General features: G+C 46.9%; 1 protein-coding gene across 1 annotated transcript in view; it reads right to left on the bottom strand.

Moving 5' to 3' along the window:
* Positions 1–1,378: 1,378 nt before the first annotated feature.
* The window catches only part of LOC307063653 (forkhead-associated domain-containing protein 1-like), a gene marked incomplete at both ends in the record, with an annotated part of 92,838 nt that continues 74,001 nt past the window's right edge, over positions 1,379–20,215 (bottom strand). The window contains 11 exon segments of the mRNA XM_079719882.1: positions 1,379–1,495; positions 3,691–3,747; positions 9,612–9,774; positions 10,311–10,531; positions 10,955–11,050; positions 13,955–14,079; positions 14,764–14,893; positions 15,698–15,707; positions 16,263–16,324; positions 16,328–16,414; positions 18,027–18,097. Of these exon segments, the coding sequence (XP_079576008.1) occupies positions 1,379–1,495; positions 3,691–3,747; positions 9,612–9,774; positions 10,311–10,531; positions 10,955–11,050; positions 13,955–14,079; positions 14,764–14,893; positions 15,698–15,707; positions 16,263–16,324; positions 16,328–16,414; positions 18,027–18,097 (1,139 nt within the window).

Here is a 20,215-nt window from a genome sequence, read left to right as displayed (position 1 = left end):
ATTGCCATTGTGGGTTGCAATGTTGATATGATAAAGATTAACACGTCCTTTAAAAGACCTCAAATACAGTGGAGTCACATAGGCATTACATTTAACTTATGCAAATTCAAATATTTGTATTCAACCAAAGTATTTTTTTTCCCACACAATTTGGCTTCCAAACATGAGCCAGCTACTTAACTACTGCCTGACCAAGTGATCTTTTCTGGTGCTGGAGATTGCTGTTTTGGATTTTGGGGATATGGTACAGTATAAGGAATATGTTCTTTATGGAAAACTGCTGGGATTTTCAAGATTATTTTTAAGGTCAGGTGATGCTCACCCTTCTCACTGTGGAAGAAGTACCTTTAGTGGAAGATCATGCAAATCATTTTTCCCATTTCCTTCTAGTTTTAATCAGTAGAAAGAATGCATTTGGCTTTAAAATATCAAAATACTTTTATTGTGGCTTTTTAAAAATAAAAAATAAATGATATTCATGGCTTCTGGCTCTTCCTCCTGTTTTGTTTGGTGGTCTCTGGCCGTACAAGAAAGGCAGGGAGAGAACAGATGGCTGGAGAGAAGGCAAAAATGAGGGTCTCTTCAAACACCACGGGAAAGGGGTGTGTCCACCTGGGCAGTGTGTGTTCTTTGATGACTGGGTACTTGGTCTGTCCTGATGGCCTGGGACTTGACCTACTGGGCTGTCTTGGTGCGGCAGAATGGGCAGCGTGAGATGGAGTTAGAAACCTGGGTTCCAGATCCAATTCTTGAATTTACTAGCTGTGTGACTTTAGACGGGCCATTTAACCTCTCTGGGCCTCAGCTTCCTCATTTGTAAAATGGGGAACATAATGCTATTTACCTCCCAGGGCTTGAGAGAGGATTAGACGAGAAGTGTTTTGAACACCGCAGAATGCCATATAAACATGACTCACTGTTATGGAAGCGATAAAACGGGTTGCTGTTCACATTGATTCTAATAAATTCAGATATAAATGCACTCTACCATGGCCCCAACAGCCCTGAGGTTACCATTCTGTCCTGTGGCCCCAGTACACGCCCTGGGTTTTCTCAACTGCGGGCTTCTCAGAGCTCCTTGGAGGTGTGACATTTGGGTTTGTCACTACCCAAACACATAATTGCATCTACCAGGCCTAGGAGTCTGAATTTCAAACTTATTCTTCATATGCCTGCGTATGTTTACATTCATAATATCTGTGAAAAGAACCCCTCTCCTCACACACTCCAAAATACAGTATTGTGCAAAATACCAGTCTAGGAAGCAACACACTAGGGTAGCAACCTTTAAGGTCCTAGAAAAGCATCTTAGTAGTTTGACGCAGAAGAGTTACACTGACTCACGGAGGATCACGCGAGGCCCAGCGGGACGACGTTTCTAGTTCCTTCCACCAGGTTTAGAAAACAGAAGGCTCTGGCTGGATTTGCTGGACATTTCTCTCTTCAGCATCTCCCTTCCTTGGTCCATCTTTGGGGTGCCTTTTCTGGCTCCAACCTACAACAAGCAAGAGCAACAAATGCCCAAACTCTATAATTGTAGGGAGATCCCCAAATATTTCGCAAATGGCATTTTATTTTACTCAAAATAAAATTTTTGTTGTAAAAAATATTTATATACACACATAGACGTGAGCAAAACGAAGGTAAAATGATCCACCATTATCACACTACCCACAGGTAACCTTATTCACATTTTGGTGTACACTCTCCAGATACACAGATAACGTTTTCTTCTGACTTTTGCATCTTTTTTTGACTCAGGAGTTTCTGATTATAGGCAATTTCATTGGGATGGACTTTCTCTCGAAAAGCTGTTACTGAACTCAATGCCTTATGTCTCTGATGTCTTAGGAGGCTAAAATGCAGCATACTCTAGGGGGTCTGTCTAACCCTTTTCTGAGCACAACTCCTGGATCCAGGCAGCCACGTGAGTGACTCTGTCCCTGGTCATAGCTGATCGGGCACTTGGCACGGGCTGGGCTTTTAAGATGGTCACTCCCAGGATTTGGGGTTATGGGCTCTAAGATGCTACTTGCTTCCTGGGCTGGTTCTTTGAACTGGGGGACCATGAGGTCATTCCTTCCTGTCACATGACTGGAGAGAGCAGAGATCAGGGGAGCCACACAGAGACACAGAGAGGAGATACGGCCTGAGTGTGCATGTGCGCATGCTTGTGTGTGTGTAAAAGAGATGATGCCTGAGATCTGATGGCTTACCAGTTCTATTTCGAGGCCAGGCTCTCTTTCAGCTCCCAGTTTTTATGAGGCACTCACCCTTATATCCTTAAAAAAGCCCCCTCCACCCCTTTATTTTTTTTTTGCGGTACGCAGGCCTCTCAGTGTTGTGGCCTCTCCCGTTGCAGAGCACAGGCTCCGGACGCGCAGGCTCAGTGGCCACGGCTCACAGGCCCAGCCGCTCCGCGGCATGTGGGATATTCCCAGACCGGGGCACGATCCCGTGTCCCCTGCATCGGCAGACGGACTCTCAACCACTGCGCCACCAGGGAAGCCCAAGCCCCACTATTGGGGAAGGAGTCGCCCAAGTTACACTTGGCAAGGAACCTGGAGGAAACCTTTCTGTACTGAGGAGATCCTAGACACCAAACTTCTAAGCTCAGGCTGGAGGGCAGGGAGAATGGGAAGCTGGCTCTTTGCTCTTAGCCGAAGCACCATCTGCCCCGCTTCTGTTAAAGCCAGAGGCAGCGTGAAGTTCCAGGGGTTCTCACATCTCAGGGAAGCACAATGTTCCCACAACATCCGGGACCCATCCCAATATCTCCTCTGCCATTTCACATCCCCAGGTGGTCCTCAGACAAAACCTAGATGTAGGGCAGTTTCTGCCTCCTCCCAGCTCAGTCATATATGTGAGTGAATAAGTAACAAACTTCCAGTCGTTTCCACTTTGCAGGGTGGCAAACGTCTCAGATCAAGTGGGGCCCTCAAGGATGCTCTCTATCCTCTTAACATCCTGCTCTGGGGAGTAACCACCTTCTGGTCTTCGCACAAGGATGCTGGTTGAGAAGCTTCTATTTTTCAAATATATTCCTCACCTAGAATATCTTCGTTTCTTCCCATGATAATTTGGTTGCCTCAGCATGACTGTGGCCTTTTATCAAACTTGAATATCTCCTCTCTCATATTCAACCAAAATGTATTTGGCTTTCTAGCTTCCTGAGAGCTCGCCTCTACTGTCTGCAAAGTGGGAACGTGGACTGGCTTAATTCCAGTTCCAGGGCTGATTTGTCAATGGCAATGTTTCAACATGTTCAAGATTTCATAGTCTTAATTCTCAACTTTGAAGAGAATTCTAGAGGATGCTTCCTTGAAATTTAAGAGAAATGCCACTGGAAATGTATCAGGTTTATTACCTGGAGGTTTATAACCTAAAGGAGGAAAAGCTAGCACTCACCTGGGTGTCAGATCTGCACTGATTCCCAGCTCTCCTCCTGAGCTGTGTGGCTCTGGACAAAGAAAGTCTCTGAGCCTCAGACACCTCATCTGTAAATTGGGTATAATAACAACACCCACGCCATAGGGTTGTTGTGAAGCTTAAAAGAGATACTGCACGTCGAGTGTTTGGCTCTGTGCCCGGCACATGCCAAATGCTCAATACATAATAGATGTGGGATAACTGTCAACTGGGCTTCCTGCTGACGTTCTAGGGTTTTCTCTCTTCTCTCTTATGGCTCACCTGGAAATGTGAGTTCTGCATCTTTGAGTTCTTCATCAGCTCTACAAACATTCGTCTCTTTAACACAGAAAGAATATTGACAAAATTTAGCTTATGTTCTTCTTTGCCTTTTGCATCAGAGAAAAATGGATTTTTCTCAACTTTATGATGCTACCCATTTGGATGGAATGTTGAGCCTTCCTAGGTGAGGAGGTGAGGATAGAGGTCTGCAGAAGGGGGTGTGGCTTTGGGGTAACGCTACACTGTCCTGCTGCACCTTTTAGGGAATCTCTGTTCCAGATTCCAGCAGAGAAGGAGGTGGTCAACCAAGAAGGCTATGAAGGATACTGTATTCTTCTTGGAGGACAGATCTGCTTTAGCTGGAAGCAGAGCCTCCTAGATCAGTGGAAGAGGCTGTAGATGTCCAGTGGCTTTCCACCCAGTGGAAATGTTGAAAGCCCCAGTGGCTAACCTCCCTGGCAGGGACTACAGGGGCCTGTTGGGAAGACAGCATCACTGAAAAGCTGGAGCTTGCCGCTCCCCTGGGGTTTGATTACTATTGCTGACCCTGATCTGCTCAAGACCCTGCACCTCAGGGGCAGCTCATCAAAGAAAGAGCATCCCCTAGGCACTGGAGACACAAAAGTGAGAGGGAACTGGGGTCTCCCTTGCAGACTGACACTCCGCAGGTGAATGTGCAGTGGTGTCAGGAAGGAGACGTTCTCCTAGAGCCCCGAGCATCCACTGGGGTCGCCAACCTGATTCCTACAGCGGCCAGGAAAGTAAAAGAAGTGGGTGAAGTGAGCTGGGGTGGTGGTGGACAGCAGCAAACACACGAGCCCAGCGCCTTTCTAAGGGGCCTGGAAGATGGAGGCTTGTGATGGTGGCTTGTGGGTCTGTGGGCCTAGGGTCGCCAGATCTTCCAAGTTTCCCAGAGAAGCTGGAAATCCAGAGTATTCCAGGAAACTGCCCTATTTTGAAATGTAACTTAAAAATAAATCCCATGAGCCAAATGGAATATATCTGTGGGCTGCCATCTTGCGACACCTGCTTCAGAACCTCCCTGCTTGGTGTCTAGTTGGTGCTCAGTAAATGTTGGAGGGGTTGCCAGATAAAATACAGGATGCCCAGTTAAATCTGAATTTCAGAATGAAGCCAACAAATTTGTTAGTGTGAATATGCCCCGTGTAATATTTAGGACATTTATACTGAATAGCTTTTGTTGTTTATCTGAAATTAAAATTTAACTGGGCATCGTGTTTTTGGTTTGTTTGTTTTCCCCTAAATCTGGCAACCCTACCGGGTAGTCACAAAACTCAGGGAGGAAATAAGGCTGTCTTTTGGGACAGGGCATAGGTGCTTACAAGACTCTTCCATTCTCCCAGAAGGATGCTAACTCTACCCTCAGAGGACTGTCCGTGAAGGCTGATGGGCCCGTATTGAACTGACAGTTGCCCTCCAGGCATTTTCCGTGGAGAAGGCCTCGAGGCTGCAGCCACTCAGTATTTATCACAAACTCAGTTGAGACAATCACTATCCAAATTCCCAGATATTATAAAGCAGGGGTTAGTTTTAAACCAACAGCCTTCTTCTCTCCCACCCCATCCCCCCCCCTTTTTGTTTGCAGAACCGTTTATCCAAGCAAAATCCCATGAGGAACTTGGGGTAGAAGATAATGGAGAGCTTCTCTGGCGGGAGAAAGGTGTGTGTGCTTTGAGAGTCACACCTTTCCATGGCACCCAAAGGCTCCAGGGAACCCCAGTTTGAACATTGCTGCAAAATTCCGTCCTGGATTAAGTTCCATCAGTGGGCAGCTGGGCACTGAAGGGCAGAGCCTGGCTCCTGTGCACCTGCTTTTCCTGAACTTTACTGAACACACTGGGATGTGATGAAGGGGGTGGGGGAGGGTGTTTTTCTTTAGCCTTCTTCTCTCCGTATGCTGCATAGGCCTGGCCACATGGTTCTACTTCATCATTGTGGGCGGAAGAGCACCACCCCAAGCCCCTCCCATCCCACGCTCCTCCTACACAACATCTACCAATTGTGGGGCTTCCCTGGTGGCGCAGTGGTTGAGAGTCCGCCTGCCGATGCAGGGGACCCGGGTTCGTGTCCCGGTCCGGAAGGATCCCACATGCCACGGAGCGGCTGGGCCCGTGAGCCATGGCCACTGAGCCTGCGCGTCCGGAGCCTGTGCTCCGCAACGGGAGAGGCCACAACAGTGAGAGGCCTGCGTACTGCAAAAACAAACAAACAAACAAACAAAACACACAAGTGGCACGGAGGAGGCCGGAATCTTGAGAATACCTGGACCCAAGGAAATCTTGGAAGATAGTGAGTTAAAGAGAATAGTGAGGATAATGACGATGGTAGGAGAGCGTGTATGCTTTGTGGTCCTATGTGCTAAGGCTTTTGTATACAAGCTCCCATTGGGAAGGCTACGAGCTAGGTGCCATTTTTATTCTCATCTTAAAGAAGAGGGATCTGAGCTAATTAAGCAGAGGGAAGGTTAGGGGGTTTTCCTGGCTGAGACCACAAGGCAAAGAGGTGGTCACGCCCCCTAGCCAGGACTTGATTGGCTGGAGATTTGATTGGCAGGAGAGCTGAGCGGCTTCTCCTGCCAGAAGCAGCCGGTGCCCTTCAGCCTTTCTTCCACTTCAAGCCCTGAGAAAGGGCTTGCGTGCTTCCCAAGTGGCAACTTCTGTGCATTTAAAAATTTCCTATTGAAAATCCCAGCCTTAGCCCATTCACAAAAGGTATCTGGGTCCTTTCTTGGCCGTGGCCCTAGTCGTATTCACCAAAGAGAAGAGCGCGTCCCGTAAGAGCTGGCGGCTTTGGGAGGACCGGGGAAGGCGTCAGCTGGCAGGAAGCTCCCTGAAAGAAATAGAGGAATCCCCACCCATCCATGAGCTGCCTATTCTTCCCCCTTAGAAACGGGGCTTGCGATGTGCCAGGCACTGCAGGCATTTTGCCATTTAACCCTGCCGCTGCCCCACGCAGTAGGCCCCTCGCTAACAGTTTTGGTTGCTTTTGTTGAGGAACCTGCGATACAGAGGTCAAGCCACTTATCAGGTTCATTCGGGGCAGCGGTGGGGCTTGACCCCTATTTGTTTGACTCCAAATCTGGCCTCTGAACTCTGAGAGACACTGCCGGCTTCTCGAGTGATGTGGGAAGTGGTTTCGAGTGAGCACGGCCTGGGCCGCGGTTCCCGTCCCTCTGCCACATGGACAGAGCCACAGGCCCAGTTCGCTGTGAAGACCCAGCATCTTATACCAAGTCTTATTTTCACAGCCAGAGATATTAGTGTGGAAATATGAGTTTTGATTCTTGAAAGGTCTGCTTGGTGAAGAGATGGTCCAACATTAAAACTACAAACTCCATTTTTCTGGGGGAGGCAATTCTGAAGGTTAAGATGTGTAATTTCATCTCAGTGCTTCAACCCTGCCACATCTGTGAACTGGTGAAGAGTTTCAAAGTTTTATACAGAAGGCTAAAAAACTAAGGCTCCTTGTGAAAATACTAAGTGTAAAACTTAGAAAAGAGGAATTCTACTTTCTGTTAATTTCTGCTTAAGGACAACGAAGATATACTCCCTGGAAGGAACGGATGCCAAGACAGATGTATACAAGTGCCCTTTAGGATCCAGCAAAACTTTAAAATGTATTATTGTTTTCTTCCTGACAAACAGGCTGGCATGTCCCTTGCATTGTGTATGAATGAGGCAGCCCATGAATAATGCATGTGAAGCCTGATTATGTAAATCCTCAGGTTTTCAGTACATGACAATGGCTTTTTTGGGGCCCTTCACTGTCCCATTCTGTGGTCTGCTGTCTCTGCTTTGGGGCCTAGTCTGCCAAGCCCTGGGGGCAGGGGGGGTGCATTTCGGGGAGGGGTGAGCTCTCCAGAGGGCACATCAAAGGGAAGGTCACAACTCTGTCACTGGCCCAGCTCTCCCTGGCATTGCTTGGTGTGAAAGGAAACTGTCCTCTGCCTGAGGCAGCCCCATGACACATGCAGACTAAGGCCTGTGATGTTGAATTCACAGCAGTGAGCACTGGAAACACCGCATCCAGGCTCCCTCAGAGCAGGACAGCCACTTTTCATTTCTGGGGCTCTAAGCCAGAGAGCCTGCTGTCTGGAAACCTATTGCCTGGAAGGTTCACAGGATGGAGGACAGGCTTTCTGCAAGGAACTATCTGACCATCACCTCCTGGTTGAGGAGAAGGGCACCCTTCTATGACCTTGGCCTCCTTAGAGCTCATGCAGGCAACAAACACACACATACAAATACACACACATGCCCAACACACAGCACATACTCACATGTACACACATACACGCAAGCATGCGTGTACAAATACACAGCCCCAAGTCAGAAAGACTGGAGTACTATTCTGGCTACTCAGAATAGCAAACTCAAATCTTTATTCTAAGAGAGCTTATTCCTCGGTGTATCCCTGGCACCTAGCAGAACAATGAAAATCAGAAGCGCCGCCTTTAAAAACACTCGGGCTCTTCACTCAACTGATTGTGGTCATCATTTCAGGAGGCAGGGAAGTCAGATCATGATGCTGGACACACTTAAGCTCAGTACAGTGCTGTGTGTCAATTATGTCTCAATAAAACTGGTAGAAAAAATAGTAATCTGGATAGAAAGAACAAGATAAAATACACGAATTATCAAAAGTTAAAAAAATACAGACGAGCTAGACTATGAGTCTTAGAAAGCACTGTTCACAACAGCCAGGACATGGAAGCAGCCTAAATGTCGATGGAGGAGTGGATAAAGAAGATGTGGTACAAATATACAGTGGAATACTACTCAGCCATAAAAAAGAATGAAGCAATGGCATTTGCAGCAACATGGATGGACCTAGAGACTATCATACTATGTGAAGTAAGTCAGACAAAGACAAATATCATATTATATCACTTATATGAGGAATCTAAAAAAAATGATACAAATGAGCTTATTTACAAAACAGAAACAGACTCACAGACTTTGAAAACAAACTTATGGTTACCAAAGTGGAAATGTGGTGGGGAGGGATAAATTAGGAGTTTGGGTTTAACATATACACACTACACACTATGTAATCAACAAGGACCTACTGTATAGCACAGGGAACTCTACTCAATATTCTGTAATAACTTATATGGGAAAAGAATCTGAAAAAGAATAGATATATGTATATGTAAAACTGAATCACTTTGCTGTACACCTGAAACTAACACAACTCTGTAAATCAACTATACTCCAATATAAAATAAAAATTAAATTAAAAAAAAAGAAAGTTAAAAAAAATAGAGGCAAGCTAGACTATGAGTCTCAGAGAGGTTAAGCTAACACATATATATGGAATCTAAAAAAAAAAAAAAAAAAAAGAAGGTTCTGATGAATCTAGGGGCAGCTTGGAATAAAGACACAGACGTAGAGAATCGACTTGAGGACATGGGGAGGGGGAAGGGTAAGCTGGGACGAAGTGAGAGAGTGGCATGGACATATATACACTACCAAATGTAAAACAGATAGCTAGTGGGAAGCAGCCGCATGGCACAGGGAGATCAGCTCAGTGCTTTGCGACCATCTAGAGGGGTGGGATAAGGAGGGTGGGAGGGAGACACAAGAGGGAGGGATGTGAGGATATACGTATGCATATAGCTGATTCACTTTGTTATACAACAGAAAAGAACACAACACTGTAAAGCAATTATACTCCAATAAAGATGTTAAAAAAAAAAAGCTGCCTGAAGTCACACAGTAAATGGCAGAACAAGAGTCTAAACCTAAGTCTGCCTAACGCTAAAGCTATTCTGCCACCTTCCTTTGCAATGAGCGAATGCATTCTGTGCTGCCTGGATCCCACTGGGACCTCAGTTGGCTGTTTCTAAAGGGAGCTGAGGGGCAGCCTCAGAGGCTCTGCTCCGAGCAGGGACCTCTCACCTTCTGCTGCCTGATCGCCCTGCTGACCCTCTTCTCCTGGTGCAGCCGCTCTTCCATGTGTGCCAGGGCCTCCTTCAGCAGCGCCTTTTCTTCGGCCTCTTTGGAGATGTCCTTCAGCTTTGCCACCTGTGACTGGTACATCTGAACCGACACTTTGCTCTGCCTGAGCACACAGGAGAGACAAAGTCTCTTTTCTCCTCATCTTTCTCACTCACCACCAAGGCTCCCGACCTGGGAGATCCTCAGAACACTTCCATATATGCCTGGTTTCGCGGTTTCCTTACAAGTGGGGGGAAGGCTGAAGATGTGGGGACTAGAGGGCAGAATAAATAGCCCATTGGCTGTGGACGTGCAGCATGAAGGGGGCACAGGTTATGCTACCAGCCCCTCCCAATTTCCCAGAGAGGGTGGGGGAACGGATACCACTGAAAATAGGATGGAATTATGAAAAGCACACACATGGTGAAACATCAGACACATTTATAAAAGGTGCACCTTATTCCTTAACAGTAGGGTACTTTAACTGCTGCTTTCTTGCCCAGAGACTTGGGTCCATCAGGCCCTGAGTCACCATCCCGCCTCCCCCCTCCACACCCAGGCCTCTGTCCTCTTGTCCTGGTCCCTACGGGTCTGCAGCTGCCCCGAGGTTTAGCCTGGAGACTGGAGGCCTGGGCCTTTTGCCGGGGACACGGGCCATACTTGAGCTGTTCAATGTCCTTCTCGTATCGTCTCAAAAGCTCTTCTTTTCTCTGCAGCTGGTTCTTGAGTAGGGTGATCTTATCAAACACCAGGTAGAGGTCTCTTTGTCGAAGCTGGTGGACTCTCTCCCTCTCTTTTGGGGAGAGGTGTTTCATGGACACGTGACCTGACATATCTTTGATGTTCATCATAGTCCCGAGGGTTTTGCTCATATCCAAGTACTACGAGAAAGCGTTTCACAGGTAAGAGGCCTGGCCCAAGACCGCTGGTGGCCACTTTGAGGAGGCAAACGTCTAATTCTGTTTCATTCATTTTCTGCAGTTGCAGAGAAGAAACACATGCTTTGCAAATGAGTGCATTTGGGGCTTTTAGTAGGACTTTCATTTTCCCCCGCATCCATTTACACTGTGCCTTGTTGAGAATTGGGGGGAGTGGGGGAGGGGGAATGACAACAGACATAAACATTCATTCTTACTACCCAGTCTTCCAAGGAATTGGGCTCTGCAATTTCCAGCCCATGCTGGGATAGGAGATGGGTCTCGTGGAGCTACTGTAACAACTAAACATGTATGTGGCGTTGGTTTTAAACTATCTGCAGGGCACACAGGTTTGGACAGGAGGGGACTGATGCTGGGTATACCTACCAGCTTTTCACTCAGATCTAAAGCCTCAGCCACATCCGTTTTCCCTAACTTCTCAGTGGCCATGATGGACCCTGGGCTGGAAAGGCCATTTTGAGGCTGAAATAAAACAAAAGAAAAAAACTCACTTGGCATTCCATTATGATTTTCTACATCCAGAAGAATAACCCAAAGAATAATGGAAGAACTGGAAAGAATAATTTGAGAGAGTTGATTTTTTTAACATCTTTATTGGAGTATAATTGCTATACAATGGTATGTTAGTTTCTGCTGTATCAAAAAGTGAATCAGCTATACGTATCCATATATCCCCATATCCCCTGCCTCTTGCGTCTCCCTCCCACCCTCCCTATCCCACCCCTCTAGGTAGACACACAGCACCGACCTGCTCTCCCTGTGCGATGCAGCTGCTTCCCACTAGCTATCTATTTTACCTTTGGTAGCGTGTGTGTGTATATATGTCCATGCCAAGAGAGTTGGTTTTAAATCCAGTCTGACTCTGTGAACTGCTTTCTTTAGGACTGTGTTCCTACCCCTTCAGAGCATGACTGCCTTTGAAATGATGCATCACTTGTGCCGTTCTTTGGCCACCGTCTCGTCTATCTTCCCTTTAGGCCAGTGGTTCTCAACCGGGGGTGACTCTGTCCACCCTACCCCCTCCAGGACATTTAGCAATGCCTGGACACATTTGTGGTTGTCATAATTGCTGCTGGCGTCTAGTGGGTAGAGGACAAGGATGCTGCTAAACACCCCACGATACATAGGGCAGTCTCCCAAACAAAGAGTTATCTGGCTCAAAAAATCGGTACCGCTGATGTTGAGAAGACAAGCTCCAGAAAAATGGGGACCATGCGGCTTTTGCTCACTATCTCCCTCCTTGTGCCCAGCATGGCACCTGGCACCGAGTGGTGCATAGTGGGCATGTTTGTTGAATGAACGAATGAAGGTTAAGTGGAAAAGAGCCTCCCTCCTTTTTATCAAAGGAATCTCATTTCTGTGCAGCAGAAACCATACCCTCACAAAATTTGGCCCAACCTTCTCCTAGCTCTGGAACCTGGTGGGTGGGCATCACTTCAGACCCTTTCCAGAGACAATGCAGATAGTGTTTGCAGCTGCATCTCCCTAAGACCTCAACCAGCCAGCTGGCTGCTGGTAGCCCAACTGACTGCATGGAAAGGCCACCAGACTGAATAGGGGACCTGATCTGAACGACTACAAATAACCATAATAAGGCTCCTTAAAAAATAAATTGGCTTTTAAGGCTTGCCATGAGCATCTCTTAGCCCTAGCATTTGTTGGCACTACCCTGAAAACCTCTGAGACTTAAAAAAAAACAACTACAAAAATATAAAGGCCCCCAAAGTGACTGTGATAGACAAGAGTGGACATATTTGTCTATGTATCTATGGAGATGAGAATAAAAGAGGGTATCTGAAGATGACAATAAACCAGGCAGATCTGTTGCAAAAAGAACCTGAGATGCTGCTCAGTGTCTTCAGCTACCCTGAGCTGCATCCTCTGTACCTCTCCAGACGCCCCCTCTTTTCCTGAGGGGAGGGTCACTAAGGAAGAGCCTGGGCTGCAGGATCCAAGCACACAGTCCACACCCAGTCTCTGCAGGCTAGCAGACACACCACCAGGGACACACCCCTGGTGTGTCTTCAATCATTATTCTGTGACCTTGGGTGAGGTACTTGACCTCCTGAAGCCTTAATTTTTCTTATCTGTTAAACGGGGACAATAATAGTAACTATGACACAAGGCTGCTATGATGGTTAAATGAGATAAAGCATGGAGCCGGCTGAGCTCAAAGCCTGGCACACAGTAAGCAGTTCACAGATGTCAGCTCTTCTTCCTCCTGCTCTTTCGTTTAATTACTGCCAACCTTGGAGGATTGAGAGTTGGGAGGTTTCCTGCTCTGTGGTGTCAGTGGTGGGATGAGGGCTTGTTGCCAAGGAGAAGGTCTTGGAAGCAGGACCATGAGGATGTGAGATCCAGCTGAGCTCCCCACCTGGAGATGGTCCCTCTACACCCAACCTCAGAGAAGGAAGGTTCGATTTTATCAGGAAGACCAACACGTTTCTGAAGACTCACATCTCTAGACGTGTGAGCAAATGTCTTGAAAAATTGTACGAGAAAATGCAGGTACAGATAGGATGGCTTTATTATTTTTTCCAAAAGCTGGTTTAGACCAGCTGCCGCAGCAAGCCAAGCTGAACAGAGCTGTCCATTGTCATGTGTCAGTCAAACACCTGATCAAACATCCATTTAGGATACAGGGCACCTTCAACCTAACAATCAAATTACTTCTAAAATCCTGGCAAATACAAACTATGCTCCCTAAAAAAGGAAGGTTGTCTTGGATAATACTATTTAAATACTGTTTAATAATAATAACTATCATCTATTAAAGTGCTCGCTATGAGCTAGGCACAGGGATAAGCACTTTACATAATGATCTCCTTTAATTTTTCCATCCTCATTTTACAGCTGGGAAATGAAGTCCCAGAAAGTTTAGGAGCCTGCCCAAGGTCACAGAGCTTGCAGAGCTGGGATTAGGACACAGGTCTCTGATTCTAGAACTTGTGTCTTCTTAATCATCATGGCTCCCTTCTGCTGCCCTTTATGTGTTCATGTTTTTCAGTTTATAGCAAAAAGCAAATGTTAGGCAAGCTCTTGACATAATGTTGTACATCAGCTTGTTGAATATTTTCTGCAGAATATAACATGTGATGTGAAAAGGAGGGCCCAGAGATTGACCTGGCCAGCATCAGTGCAATGCTATATCATGCTGTACATGATGGGAAGCTGCCTTTCTATTCAAACATTGGATCGCTGGTAAGGCCAGGCACCGACCAGTCCACACAAGTGTTAGCCCATCAGGGAGGACCTGGCCTCGAACCAATGATGTATACAGTGGTGCCAGGGCACACAGCTAGTGTCTGTCCTCATGCCCACCCTCCCACGTGTCAGTCAGTGCAGAGACAAAGTTTCTTTGGTTACCGCACGGATCTCTACTCTTGAAAAAGTTGGCAAGTCAGGTTTTACATCCAATATTTTCCGAACATGTTTTTCCATCCCGAGGGTCTTTAAGTCTAGAAATGATTGATCCATGTGGTCCTTATGATCTATAAAAGAAAAAGTTTACACTCTAAGGCTCCGGAAGAAGTTACTGCATGTAAAAATCACAGCTGCTATTTACTGGACACTTACCACAGGCCAGTACTAATTACCTCACCATCTTCCCTTGGCAGGTGAGGAATCAAGGCCCAGAGAGGTGAAATGACTTGTCCAAGGACACACAGCTAATATGAGGCTGCAGCCTCACAGGGCTGGGGCACTGAAGGCGAACCTTCAGCCACAGGTATGAGGATGGACTTGAAGCCAGGCTTCTGTGTCCTAGCCCAGTGCTCCACCCAGCAGCAAGCTTGGTTTCTTGAAAGTCCTATTCCCTCTAAACAGGGTATTTATCCTGGGAAGTTCCCCAAGGGTGGTCCTTGCACAGCATCCGTCTATGAAAAAGTTTCCACTGGGCCACAGTGAAATAAGAAAAAGAAGGACAAGGTTCTGAGTTTTTCATGAAATCCTGTTTATTTAATATCAAGGCCTGCTCTTGACTCTGAGCTCATGCTTACCCATCTATTTCTTTTTTCCTGCCCATCTTTTTTTTATAACTATGTTTTTTTAGTTATGAAATGATGGGGATAGAAGATGGTGGTCCTGGCAAATTGGTTAGTCCCTAAAGTGAACCCTCAATTCTGGGGTCCACGGTTCTCAGCACAGAGGGGATGAGTAGGCAAGAGGAAACTTACTTGACAAGCAGGCCTTCTCAAGTTCTTTAATTCGCACACGAAGCTCAGATAAGGCCTTTTTCTGATGCTGAATGACTTCCTCATGTCGGGACCCTTTGCACTTGGCCCCTAGATCACTGAAGGACTGCTCCTGTGGTCAGAATGGTGAGGACAGCAGCTTTATCAGTGATCACAATCTCCCTCTCTTGTATTTGAAGAAACATGAACAAATCATGGATTAGCAGAAACCCTGTCACTTACTTAGTACCTTGGAAAATATCATTATGGGGCTTCAGCAGAGAAGGAATTTAAAAATTTCATTTCGAATACAAAGTCACATCTAGGAAGATTTCCAACTTTCCTACCTACTTAGCATCACTATAAATAAGAGATCCCCCCTATGTTCCCTCCCCATGTTTTATTTCTTTTTTTCTTCTAATCTTCTTCTAAGCTTGGGCTTCCACTTGTCATTCTGGTGTCATCTCTGAACAATCACATCAAATTTGCTCCTGGAAGGGCTTTTTATTTTTTGGCCTGCACCATGCGGCATGCGGGACCTTAGTTCCCTGACCAGGGATCGAAACCGCGCCCCCTGCAGCGGAAGCTCAGAGTCTTAACCACTGGAACGCAGGGAAGTCCCTGGAGGGGCATTTTTTTTTTTTTTTTTTTTTTTTGCGGTACGCGTGCCTCTCACTCTTGTGGCCTCTCCCCTTGCGGAGCACAGGCTCTGGACGCGCAGGCTCAGCGGCCATGGCTCACGGGCCCAGCCGCTCCGTGGCATGTTGGATACTCCCGGACCGGGGCATGAACCGGTGTCCCCTGCGTCGGCAGGCGGACTCTCAACCACTGCGCCACCAGGGAAGCCCCAAGTGGTTCTTATCGGCCAACTTGGGGAAAACCTTCTTCTAAGACTTTGTGGCTGAAAATGTAGTCTGCAGAGCTGTGCTATCGGTACCAGCTGGGAGCTGATCAGAAATGCAGAATCCCAGGCTCCCCCCACCCGAGACCTCCTGAGTCAGAATCTGCATTTCAACAACATCCCCATATGATCCGTGGACACCTTTGAGTTGAGAGGCGCCACTGTAAACTATCTTCTAATTGGCTGGTTTCTGGAAAAGTAAGTAGCAGTTTTGGCCATGTGTTTCCCCTGATATGCATGAACAGAAAGCAAAAGACTGAAATACTATTGGTTGGTCTTGCACACACTTAGACACAACCAGGACCCGCAGTAACGACTGGGATTTGTATCAATAAAATCAGCTGCGGTATATAAACAAAGTACCATTTCTAGACATTTCAATAACCTTGCCTCTTCAAGTTGATCTTCAAGTTGATCTCTGAGTTTTAGGATTCAAGCTTCATGTTAATTCCTCCTACATCATTCACCCTCTTTAATTAATTTAGTTCCCAACAAGGAGTTGCTGAGATTTCTCCATCTAAGTATGCGCCCTCTGTTTCTCATAGCAAAGCCCATTTCATCAGTTTCCAGTAGTAAAGAGAAGGACGGGGACCGCCTTAACGATTTCTCTTCCATTAGCCACTTGACTCTGGCTTTCAGCTTCTCCTCTTGCTGTAGCCTTTCCTAGGTCAGCTTCTCCTTCTCTGCCAGATGCTGCCGTAACTGTTCTTGCAGCAAATACTGCTGAGTTTCCCGAGAACTGTTGATCTTCATCTGAAATGAGGGGAAGGGGAACTGCACCTGATGGGGGACAGGACTAACGCAGGAGTCATTTCCACTACCATTGGGGGCGGGAAAAAGGTTCACGAAGCTTTCTTCAAAACACAGAAAAATGATGCTTAGCTTAGTAACTAATAGCGAAGTAGTAGAGCATCGTGGTTAAGAGCTCAGACTCCAGATCTAGATGGAATCTCAGCTCTAGTTCTTTCTAGACACTTCTTCGTATAGAAAATGAGGTTAATCCTAGTATCTACCTCTTAGAGTTGTAAGAATGAGATAATGATGGAAAGCTTTTAGCACAGTGTTTAGCACATAGTAGGTGCTCAGTAAATGGTAGTTAGACTTATTTGTTATTATTTGCTGAGTGTAAGAGAAAAAGCAGTGAGCTACGGCTAGAAGGCCTGAGCTTTTGTCCTGATGCTTCCACCAACTAGCTGTGTGACGTTGAAACAGTCACCTAGCTTCTGAATGTCATTGTCCATCTCTGTAAAATAAGGAGAATGGACGAGATCAGGGGTTGGCAAACTACTGTCTGCAGGCCAAATATGGGCCACTGCCCATGTTTATAAATAAAATTTTATTGGAACAGTGCATGCCTGTCACGCCCATTCATTTACGTATGTCTATGGCTGCCTTTGCTCTACAACAGCTGGTCAGATAAGTGTGGCAGAGGCTGTATGTCCTGCAAAGCCTAAAATATTTACCATCTGGCCCTTTACAGAAGAAGTTTGCTGACCCCTGGACTAGATGGTCTTTGGGGTTGATCGTAATGGTGGTCCCAATATTTCACCCTTCCTCTCTTCATATCTTTGGCTCTGTAACTTGCAGTGCCCACCCATATCCTGCCCCCTGACGCTGAACTCAGTCATGTGACTTGCTCTGGCCAATGGGATGTTGGCTGACATAACACAAGCAGGGGATTGAAAAGCACTCCATGATTGGGCCTGCTTTCTCTTCCCGATTTCTGCTTCCTCTGCTAGCACCATGAGAACGTGCCCAGGCCACCCTGCTGGAGGATCAGAGACACGTGGAACACGTGGAACAGAGCACAGCTGCTCCAGCTGAGGCCAGCCTATATCGACCAAGGTCCAGCCAACACCCAGGCACGTGAGCAAGCCCATCCAAGACCAGCGGACCCACCTAGCAGCTGGCCCCAGATGTGTGATCAGTAGACAATAACTGTGGAACACTGCTAAAAGTGTTATGGTTGTTTATTATACAGTATTAATACGGCAATAGCTACCAGAGAGATACAATCCCTAAGGATAATTTTGCCTCTAAAATGTTGACATTATGTAACTTTTGGTAATTCTGCTGCCTATACTGTGGCTAGCTATACTTCTTCCACTGCCTTTAATAAACAATTGTAAAGATCTGATGGCATTTCAGTTTTTCTGGTTTTTGACAGAGGAAAACAAGCCTCCTTGCCCTCCTGGGAGATCTCAGCCACCCTGTCTGAAGCATTTCGTGTGCAAATGGAGGTATCATTTCACCTTCTGGAGGATGTGTGCTGACTACCTAACAGAGGAGAAACAGAGTTCAAATGCTTAGGGCTAGGTAAATTCTAAGGAGGAGCTGAAATGAACTTTTGAAGTTCAAAGATTACCTGAAGTTCCTGGGTCCGGCTTGTAATTTTTTTATAATGTTCCAGAAGGTATTTCAGATACAAAGACAATCCTTAAAGAGAGAAGCAAGAAGAAGGTAAGTATCAATTCAATTCACTTCCTTTGCTCTCTGAATAATGTCTTCACAGAGCTGGCCGACAGGTGGGTGAGGGTGACGCTGCCCTCCCATCAAGGAAACGGGAGTTGCCATCCACCTTGTGTTTTTAAAATTGTTGATCAGCTTCGGTTGGGCTCAAATCCAAGTTTCTTTTTGTGGGTGGACAATAAAAACCATCTGCAGAGCTCCTATCGACTAAGTGTCTCCTGTGTGCAGCACTGTGAGCTGAGCAGGGGATGATATGAAGCCATTCAGTGTGACACACAAGGTCTAAGTGCCTGGGAGGAAACAGGCAGGGACTCCAGGTGGCGTGGAAATGATGGCTGGAGGAGTGGGGATGTGTGAGGGTCCCAGGGGAGGCGCCATCATTCACCTGGAGTGATCACTGCATGGCTGAGGCCCCACTGGGCGTGGGCACGCGTGGGCATGCAGAGTTGGAGGGGATGGCGTGTCAGAATGGAAGATGTGGTTGGGTGAATGATGCCTCCCCCCCGAAAGATGTCTGGGTCCTAATTCTTAGAGCCTATGAACATTACCTAACAGGGCAGAAGGACCTTTGCAGATGTGATGAAGGTAAGGATCTTGAGATGCGGGCTTATCCTGGATTAGCTGGGTGGACCCAATATAGGCGCATGGGTTCTTACAAGAAGCAGACACAGGGAGTCCCTGCATTAGCAGGCAGACTCCCAACCACTGTGCCACCAGGGAAGCCTTGCCTTTCTTTTTGAACACGTTTAAAAGAAATTCACACCACCTTCTGGATTACCTTAGAGCTATCCTGGCTGGGGTTGTTTAATCACCAGAGTTGAAAATCACTCCTCTATTCTCATTCATTATTGCAAGAATGTCAAGTTTGTGCAGCCTCTCTGGAGAGCGCTTTGGCAAGAAGGATCAACGATAAATGGAGTTTCCCAGGTGTGGCCCTGGGCTCTCCCTTCTCATTCAATACTTTCTTCCTAGTGATACCATTCACACGTATGGCTTTAATCACCATCCATCCATCCACCCGTCCATCCATCCCATCTGACTAAGCACCCGCTATGGGGCACATGTTCTTCTGGGTTCCGGGGCCACATCACTGATATGGTTGGATATCCAGGGTGACAGCTGCATCCTTGGCACCTCACTTGGGATGTCTACAGGCACCTCACACTCATCTTCCCTCTCAAACCTGGTCCTCCTGTGGCATTCCTTACTCTGGATTTTAGTGAAGGAACCACATCTGTACTTTTAACACAAGCCAGAAACCTGGAGATCTGTAGCCCCCTTTCTCTCCATCACTTCCCTTCTAGCCATATCTAACTCCATCACTGAGGCCCGTTGATTCATCTCTTAAATGCCCCTGGAATCTTCTCTCTTGCTCCATCCCCTCCATTGCCACAGTGAGGGCCACCATCGTGTCTTGTGACAGCCTCCTAACTGCTCTCCCGGGCTTCTGTGCTGGCCACCTTCCTGTACATTTTCCACTCATGGCCAAGATGACTGTCTCCTAATGCAAGCCTGTTCCATCAGATCCTTACTTTAAACCTTTCGTGGGCTTCTCTCTGCTCTCAGGTTAAAGCAGAGCTTCTTACCAGGGCTCTGCAAGCCCTAGGCCACACCATGATACAGCCCCTGTGGACCTCCTTCACCAGTCCCTGCACTCCGCCTCCATTTCTTTAAGCCCCTTGAGTTCTCCATGCTTCCTGTGATCCCACCACGCTGCTCCCTCCACCCAGAATGCCCTCCCCTCCCCTCTTTGGCAAATAACTCCTATGCACCCTGCAGTTGCCCTGCCGTCCCTGACCAGGTCAGAGCCCTGCACTTCTTCAAAGCAACTGTCATGATTAAAGTTTTACATGTGAGTGATTTTTCAGTTAATGCCCCACCCTATTCCTCCCTGAGACCCTAAGATCTACAAGCGCAGGGAGAGTGCCTGTTAGCTCCCCAATATTTTATTATGAAAGATTTCAAATGTACAGCGAAGAGGGAGGAATTTTACAGCCAACATCCATATACCCCATAACCTGGATTCTACCTGTTTCTGACCCCATTATATTTCCATCCTGCACTGTGCCTGGTATCTAGGAGGCC

The sequence above is a fragment of the Hyperoodon ampullatus genome (assembly GCF_949752795.1).
Source record: "Hyperoodon ampullatus genome assembly, chromosome: 2".
NCBI classification, from domain to species: Eukaryota; Metazoa; Chordata; class Mammalia; order Artiodactyla; family Ziphiidae; genus Hyperoodon; species Hyperoodon ampullatus.
This window is presented reverse-complemented; position numbering and strand designations above follow the sequence as displayed.